This window comes from Semicossyphus pulcher, unplaced genomic scaffold, assembly GCF_022749685.1.
Source record: "Semicossyphus pulcher isolate SPU_LCO1_2020_fin unplaced genomic scaffold, fSemPul1.0.p SCAF_17, whole genome shotgun sequence".
NCBI lineage: Eukaryota > Metazoa > Chordata > Actinopteri > Labriformes > Labridae > Semicossyphus > Semicossyphus pulcher.
Window position 1 is genome coordinate 2,852,308 of NW_027211681.1, and position 8,481 is coordinate 2,860,788.

Genomic DNA, 8,481 nt, shown 5'->3' on the forward strand with positions numbered 1-8,481 from the left:
GGATAAACCTGCTAGTATACACTTTTTCTAGTAATTGTATGAGTATATCCTTCAGTAACAATATGAAAAATACCACGACATTGATAAAACCCAAGAAATCTCTCCAAATGAGGCTTTTTATCTTTTGGGGAGTGGGGTTACATATTCTGCTGTACTGATCTTAATATGGAATTTATAAAAAAAAAAAATCAGTTATTTGAATTCCTGAATAAATTATCTACAAATACATGTGGTTATATGTGTCCTAGGGTTTTTACTGACTTTTCCAAAATATCAGAGAAATATTTTTCTAAAAATAAAATGATCCACTCTACTGAAATTGGGCACTGAGCTGCGAGTGCCACCAATGACAATGTTTTTAATGTAGAATTTTATAACAACATTTGATGAAAAGTGCTTGAACTCAGCTATCATTGTGACAAATTTCAATGTTTAGAGCTCACTGATGACAAAATACCACTTGGTTGAATATACATACAAGTTATTATTGGCCACACAGAATTGTTTGTTTTAGGGTAGTGTTATAAATTGCATGACAGGACACATAAAGCTACCACTGGTGCAATGCTATCACATATTTTCTCTAGAGATGTATAACTTGCCAAAATTCACTATGAGCATTGTTCCCCTCAGATGGTAGTGACCAACCTGACTGGCTCACGGACTAACATGTCACATGCAGCCTTTCACACACTGATGGCAAAGGCTACTATGTCGATCTCCAGTCAGGATCTACGCACATTCATAAATCAAAGGAAGCATTTCAGGTACAGTGTTTTGCCCAAGGACACTTTGACATGTGGACTGTAGCAGTCAGGGATCAATCCCCCAACCTTCTGTTTGAGAGACGACCAACTCTACCACTCAGTTACAGCCATCCTAAATGATGATGATCAGTGTTGTTATTGATAATGTAAATATTTGCTCTGGTATCAGTTCCAAACTTAATTTTGTGGAAAAGATCTACACAGTTTTCTTTTGCATGAGTCCATCCAACACTGTAATTTATTTGGATGTAGTGAATTCAGAGCACATAATGCACTCTTACATTAAATATGACTTATTTTTTAAAAAGTGCCAAACTGGTGCAAGTTACACCAGGTGGTGACTAAAACTGTGTTATGGTTGTTCACCCTCCAGCCGAAGGTCAAAGTACACTCTCCTGCTCTGCTCTCTAGGAAACTCATAATAATGGCATTTGTGTGCTGGGGGCGTGGCTCTCACTTCAGCTTTTGATTGACAGGCCTAGAGCCCAATAGAATAGCTCGCTCGCACAGAGGAGGCGGAGCACCCAGTGACCAACAATTCCCAGTCGGGTTCAGAGTTTGGAGCAGTTGGGGTTAATTTCCGCCCAGTGGTGGCCGCTTTTATTAAATAGCCCTCAACTTTTCGCCGTCGACAGCCGTCGCCATGTCCAACAACAATGCAAGCAACAACTTAGTCATCGCTCAAAGGGCTGTGAAGCAGCTCCGGCTGGAGGCCAGTATCCGGAGGATCAAGGTACGAACCCCCTCAACACTGACAGACAAACACGGAAGAGCGAGCCGACCTGCTGCTGAATGGCGGAGACAAACTGTTACAGAAATGACACAGACTGGACTCTTACATCACAGGCCCGACAAACTGACACATAAACTTGTTTCTTGTAAACCGCAGTTACAAACCAGCGCGTTTCTTCCGTGTTTTGACGGCTGTCAGTCGTAATGTCTGTTTCAAGAGGCGTTAGTACTGAAAAGTGTCACCGTATCGACAGAAGTGACACGTTATTAACAGTAAACCTGGTGTTTGTTTAACAGGAAACAGCTGCTCAGCATTACGCTCATTTTCATAAACTTACTTAGTTGACGTCCCCGTTTGTGTAATACAGTTGTTGCAAATTGTATGCAAAAAAAGTGCCAGTAAGTGTACGTAAATGACAGTGGGTATAGTCGGAGTTTGGCAGCAGGCCAGTTACAGCTTTACAGATGCTGCACAATGTGACAGGCTGTTTATGTTTCCTCTCATGAATACCATTATGGTCATCTCCATGTGTCTGTCACTACAGGTGTCACAGGCTGCTGCTGAGCTGAGAAACTTCTGTCTGCAAAATGCCTCCAAGGACCCTCTCCTGGTCGGGGTCCCCTCCAGTGATAATCCCTTCAGACCCCCCAAGTCCTGCTCCCTGTTCTGAGGTGGGCCTGATTGTCCTTCACTGACAGTACATCCGTGAAATCCATCTATTATACTCAGACAGGTGCTACAGAGCTAACATGATGTGAACTGAGGGTCTTTTATTTTGAATTACTCAACTTATTTCAGCTAAAGATGGATTTTGAATTCTTCGATCACCTGCATACACGTTTTGGGGCTACAGATACAAATTGTCTAAAAAATCAATTGTCCCAGGTGACATTTTCAGATTAGTTTGCATTGTCCAACCAAGAGCCCACAACTTCAATATTTTAAGTTTACTCTTCATTATATCAAGAGAAAAACCAAAAATCCTAAATTAAGAGTCGCTGGAGCAGGAAACATTTTCTTCCATTTTCTGTGCTGTTTTTATTTTTTCAACACGGATGCTCCTCTATATGAAGCCCAAACAAATTTCAACCTTTGTTGGTCAATTCAAATTGAGTGTGGTGTTTTCCTTCAGTAGTCATTAGTCTCACGACTTTAATCACACGACTGGTTTTCCGTGGCTTGGTAAATTGCTTCTATAACTTAGATTAGGAAATTGCATATCGAGCTCTCTTTGTGTTGTTTGTGTTAAAGACATGTTGGTGACTTTGCCTAAAATAATAGACATATTTCCTGTTTTTAAAACTTAGTTATAATGAAAATATGTCTGTTACCTAGTTCCTGTACATTTTTATACAAAACACGTTGTTCCAGTTAACTTTCGCTGGTTATGAAACAGACTGAAATTTATTCTGATTACCCTACATGACCTACAAAAGCAAACCAGACCATCAGCGACAATTGATTATTTCTATATAGTTATTTTTAATGCCTGAAACTGCTGGCAGGGTGGGGGTGACAGGCGAAGTGATTAACTGCATGCTGCCTTTGTTTACATTTTTCAGGGCAAAAGTTGAGGGATATATATGACAGTTAAAAAATGCAGGATGAGATTTTTCATGAAAACCACCACATCAGCAAAGAGATAGGAAGTACGGCTTTGTCCACAGGGGTCGACAAAATCAACACAAACCCAAAGTTCCTAACAGGAGCTTTAATTACCATACGAATCAAGCTTGTGTCTGTAAATATTATCAAAACCATGAACAAAGTGCAGTGAAAAAGGTTAAGAGCTATTGGTTGAATAGAAACTTCGCATATAATTCAGGAAACAAGGAAAAGTCCATTTTAGTTTATGTACACCTGTGCTTTTACTTCTGAAATGTGTCAAAATGTCCTTGGGAAAAAAAGGCATATAGCAGTTTTTATTAGTTTATGTGTTTCTTCAATGATATTTGTTTTTCTGTCATAGCGGGAAGAACAGTGGAGGATTTCTCCATTTATCCGTCGAAGGCTTTCTCCACTCCCTCTTCATGTCGCTGTGCATCGATCAGCTGCTCCTCTTGGGATAATGCAACATGGGACTGTTGGGTTCGGGGGAGGGAACTTTTCACCTTGTTTGCCAAAACTAATGGTATAATAACTCCCATCTGTTACATTAAAGCAAGGGCCAAACTCTACATGTAAAAAAAGACACTAACTTGACTAATGATTAAGCCTTTCTTCGTTTACCTACTAACTACCATGTCCAGCCTCAATTTACTGACCTTATGGTGTCCGTCTGCAGGCAGTGAAATTCAGCCCTTGTGATTGGCTGCTGAAAGTGCAACTTCCTCTTGTGTTTTGTGTCGCAGATGGAGAATCTATCAAACACTAATTTAAACCAGGTGCTGTTAAAGAATAAGAACTTGCGTGTCATATATGAAGTGTATTTCATATAGTGGCCAACAGACATACTGTTAGCTATGAGCTAAACAGACTAGTATCTAACTACTCCTGTATGAATGGTAAATGTGTTTCTACTATACTGAGGTGCAACAACAGGTACAAACTTTAACCCTTTCAGTGCAGCCATGTTATTGTCCAATAATCTTGTCTTTTTTTCTGTATATATGTAACAGCCTGTTAAGGTTGCTTTTAATTGCCTTTTATTTTCCTGTCTTTAATTATATAAAAGAAATGTTATGATGACCTTAAACTATTTGGGTAGTGAAACCCAGTTGCAAATTGAATATCACTTCGGATGCACAAAAGGCCAAACAGCAATGTTCACATATCAATTCAAAATTCCATATACTGTTTGTATTTCATGAATCATGCTGCAGTGACTTGTTGCATTGATCGTTTTCCACACTGGAATCAAATCAACCAAAACTTTTACTGTTAGCCTGTATCTTTCTTACCTTTGCTACTGCGGGCAACCTTTTAGAAATTAAAAACCTTTTTTGGACACTGACAAATTGCTGTTGGTAATTTTTTTGAATCGAACACTAAGACATTTACATATTTTAAAGACTACATAACCCCTCTTTCAGTAGTTTTTTTTTCAACCAGAACATACAAACAGGTCAAATGAGATGTTACAAAGAGGTGCAGCCTCTCTTGAGGAGTTTCAACATCAAAGTAAAGCTGTAAAGAGTGAGGACGTTTACATGATCTGGTCATTGAAGAGTGAATGAAAAGTGACTGAATGTAAAGCGAATGACTGTGGTGGAAAGCAAACAGGCATCACTGTATTAGTTCATGTGAATAACAGTGTCAATTTCACATGTTGTCAGTGTCCTAAAAGATTTCTCAGACCAATTTTATCGACATTTGTAAAGAAGAAAAACAGTGTTGGCAGCAAATGCCATGTTTGCCCCACCTGTGCTCTTCAAACAGAATAAACACCATGTTCATGTTACCTTAAAAGGTTGCACCACATGCTGACATGAGTTTCACGGCTTAAATCAGTTTAACCCTCTGTGGAAGATTTGAAAAATGCTGAGCTGAACCTAAACTGGCTGAGCGTGTAAGTCTGGGTGTGTCTCAGGGATTATCAAGTGTGCTCCTCATATCATGGATTTTCCTTAAATTTTACTTACAACACCTTCAGACAGACTTTTATATACAGATCAGTGAACGCTACAGAACCTGCGCACAAGTTCAGGTTTTGTAGGAAGCAGTTTGACTTATTCTCCCTCTTGAAGCTTCCATTGTGCGGCCCATTGTCAGGGGTAATTAGCAGAAGTGCCATCACCTGGAAATAAAAGAGGCAGCATCTGTTTGAGGAAGTTATACTGATCAGGTAAGGAACTCAAAACATGAACTGAGCTATTGTTACCATAATGTGTCATTTAAGCATTCATAGAACATATTTATCCAGTGATGCATGTCTACAGAGTGTTTTGATCCTGTGTGGTGCACACTTGTTACATTTGCATGTTTTTTTGTGAATCCAGCACCCAGATGGCTTCCAGGTTTGGCCTGAGGAGGGTTGGAAGACGTTCTGAGCACTCCGGTAATAATGTCACCTTTACCTGAAATATTGATACAAAACATCCCATCCCCACCATCCTATCTCACTTTTCAATATGCCTTCATTCTCCCTTCGTCCTCGTCTTCTGAAGACTCCCATCAGCTTTGGGATCCCAACCCCCTGAATGATCTCTCTCACAGCACCTCCTGGTGGGCTGACAGGGAGGAGCACAGAGAGCAAGGCGACACAGTCATGGTGGGTAAACAATAAGTGAATTAAATAGATTACAGGCTTGAAATTCTACTGAAAAATTACACTTGTATGTTGTAGGAGCAACTAAAAGAGATGGACGAGCACATGGCCAGGCTTCAGGACATACTGAAATATGAACAAGCCAAAGTAAGTTGAATTATTAGACTTTTTCACTCACACTTTTGGGACTATTCTCTGAAAATGATCTCTCTCTTCGTGCAAGTGCACTCGTCTGCAGCTGCGGTGTAACCAGCAGGAGGCAGAGCTGAGGCGTCGAGAGCAGCAAAGCAACAGACTGAAGGAGAGACTGTCACAGCTGCCTGACAGACACAGAGACAAGGGACCATGTGAGACTCAGATAAACTCACAGAACATTTCACACACAGCTCTTTGCTTGTACCACATATTAACTGAATTTGACATGTTGCACTGTATTTCCATCCAGCCATAGAGGTGCTGAACTTTCCCCCAGGAAGTCGAGGCAGAAGAGAAGGCCCTATCAAATCCATCAGGTCTACTGCAAAGTAAGTTGCTTGTAAATATTACTGTCACTTTCTGATTACTGCTTCCAAATGTGTTCTCTCCTTCTCCCTAATCCTCGCTTACCGTCTCCAATCTGCAGGCGAGAAGAGGCCACGCTGCGTCTGATGCTGGGGCGCAGAGAAGCAGAACTGAGAGAGGCGATGAAGCTGCGCCACAGCCTCACAACTTTATTACACACACTCAGAGTGGACATGGAGCATGTGGGTAAAAGAGGAGTAACTCTTACTGAGCTTTTAAGTGCAGGTACTGCTGCTGAAATGGGTGAAGGAGTTAGCGCAGCGTTCGCCTGTACAGTCCATTGCTGTTGTGAAGCTTTAAAGTTCATTCAAACATTTATTCCTTAATCCTTTAAGCCACCCATGAAGTGCTCACACTACAAACCTGCTGAGGCAGACTGTGTAACACTACCAGAACAGCTACTAAAAAGTTGTATACAATACCAAGAATGAGCTCTGAGTCTTGAAGTGGTCATGCTGAATCCAAGATATTTATTCAACATAACACACCAGTCTAACCTTTCTAAAGACCCTGTCAGACGTGGTGGACGTTCAGGAGGAAGCCCAAGCTGAAGACACAAGGCTGGATCAGGCTGAGGAAGCACTGGGTGATCATGTGACAGGAGGTGTGGTTCAGAGTTGGAGGCAGGTGCAGAGGAGACTGGGTGACATGCTGCCTGAAGGTAAACATCTAGGTAGAATTATCTGTGACGGGTAGATAAAACAAATATTTAATTTCTGTATTCAGCTATAATTTCTTTGACCATATTTGACGACACTGTTCTATTAAAGAATATAATGTGTGGTCTGTCATTGCTACATAGGCCTCTCTGACGTTGGTACCGATCATGACAAGCTCCTGGCTCGACTAGAAAATGACCTGAAGGAGAGTCAGCAGCTTGTCAGATTACAACAGCAGCTACTGCAGGTGAGATTTGTTTCTCATGTTTAAAAACACACATTCTCATGGGAACTGGCTAGCATCAGACTTGGAAACACACTTGGTTTCTGTCTTCAGGACAGTCTTGCTTCGCCGGTCCCCTCTGAACTGGCTGATTCCTACTTCTTGGAGGAGTGGGAACGTCTTCAGATGCACTGGGCGGAGCTCGATCATCAGAGGAGGACTTTTGAGAGGGAGCGACAGTCCTTCACTGATGCTGCCATCCGACTGAGCCATGAGGTGATTTTATGTATATGGTTATATGATCATTGCTTGGAGATTATTATCCCATGCTATAGCTCCTCATTGAGTTGAAAATGGAGCAGAGATAGGACAGACTCTTTTTCCTTTGTAAATGTTGTTTATTCTGTCTACAGCGCCACGATTTAGAGTTTCAGAAGGCGTCTCTCCTGAAGCAGCAGTATCTGCGTGACTCGCCTGTGTTTACTAAAGCAGCTCCGAACAGCAACAACAGGAGAGACAGCTCTTCTCTCAGTGAGTATGCAGTGAAATTAAAAAGTGAAATAGTGGGAAATTGATGTTTTTGATGTGGGGAAATAATTTTGCTAGAAATGTCATAAAACATCATGTGTTTTTGACTCCAGATTTCTCCGGTTTGGGGCCCACCAGCGTGTCTGGCTGTCTTCCAATTACTCCATCCTCCACCCAGTCTGGGACCGCTGCAGTTTCTGCATTACAGCAGGGAGCAGTCAGAGTTAAGACCCCCAGCACCCCTGAGCTCTACTCTGCCCTCAATCTGTCATACAACTGCAGGTTAGTCAGGTCCTGCTTTTATAGCAGGAGCAGTGTACACACAGAGAGAATATGAACCAAGTAGAGTATTTTCTTTACCCAGTTTGGCTCATTCTGTAAAAAATGTTTGTAAGTGACTTTTCACATATTAATGTTAAACTTCTGTTTGATCTGAAAACCTACATCGTTCTATCTCTCATCTCTCTCTTCTCCTTCAGATCCAGAGAGGTTGATCATTGGTCGGAGACATGGGACGGCCGAGCAGACAGGATTGTGCACACACCACAGGCTCCACACTTAGACTGGTCATTTTAACACAATGGTAATTGGTTTGGAACACAAACATATTACACCTTTTTTTTTGTTTTTATACAAGATATCAATAAAAACTGATTTTTATATTGATCCTGTTGTGCTATTTATTTTTTAAAAAAAGTGCAGTTTGAAACAATCTAAATTGATGTTTGTTTTTCTGTTGTAATCTAGCTGGCCAATAAAATAAGTTTCCTATAGTGGCTAAATATGACTGCTGTCAAGCATTT

The 8,481-nt window shown here is 41.0% G+C and overlaps 2 protein-coding genes across 2 annotated transcripts; both read left to right on the top strand.

Moving 5' to 3' along the window:
* Nucleotides 1-1,323: 1,323 nt before the first annotated feature.
* Nucleotides 1,324-4,475, top strand: LOC138594525 (guanine nucleotide-binding protein G(I)/G(S)/G(O) subunit gamma-10). Its single transcript, XM_069665649.1, has 3 exons — nt 1,324-1,500; nt 2,045-2,171; nt 3,470-4,475. Exons 1-2 carry the CDS (start codon nt 1,411-1,413, stop codon nt 2,168-2,170), a joined length of 216 nt encoding a protein of 71 aa, XP_069521750.1. The 5' UTR covers nt 1,324-1,410; the 3' UTR covers nt 2,171; nt 3,470-4,475.
* A 1,472-nt stretch (nt 4,476-5,947) lies between these two features.
* On the top strand, nt 5,948-8,270 carry LOC138594520 (afadin- and alpha-actinin-binding protein). The gene is made up of 9 exons (XM_069665643.1): nt 5,948-6,054; nt 6,153-6,231; nt 6,330-6,450; nt 6,776-6,929; nt 7,071-7,174; nt 7,265-7,426; nt 7,564-7,681; nt 7,792-7,960; nt 8,158-8,270. Exons 3-9 carry the CDS (start codon nt 6,355-6,357, stop codon nt 8,252-8,254), a joined length of 900 nt encoding a protein of 299 aa, XP_069521744.1. The 5' UTR covers nt 5,948-6,054; nt 6,153-6,231; nt 6,330-6,354; the 3' UTR covers nt 8,255-8,270.
* The last annotated feature ends 211 nt before the right edge of the window (nt 8,271-8,481 follow it).

Bases quoted from the DNA above. Each gene is read 5' to 3' on its own strand.
- LOC138594525 (XM_069665649.1), top strand. From the start codon at position 1,411: ATGTCCAACAACAATGCAAGCAACAACTTAGTCATCGCTCAAAGGGCT. The intron at 1,501-2,044 runs GTACGAACCCCC...CTGTCACTACAG, and splicing joins CCAGTATCCGGAGGATCAAG to GTGTCACAGGCTGCTGCTGA.
- LOC138594520 (XM_069665643.1), top strand. From the start codon at position 6,355: ATGCTGGGGCGCAGAGAAGCAGAACTGAGAGAGGCGATGAAGCTGCGC. The intron at 7,682-7,791 runs GTGAGTATGCAG...TTTTGACTCCAG, and splicing joins GAGAGACAGCTCTTCTCTCA to ATTTCTCCGGTTTGGGGCCC. The intron at 7,961-8,157 runs GTTAGTCAGGTC...CTTCTCCTTCAG, and splicing joins AATCTGTCATACAACTGCAG to ATCCAGAGAGGTTGATCATT.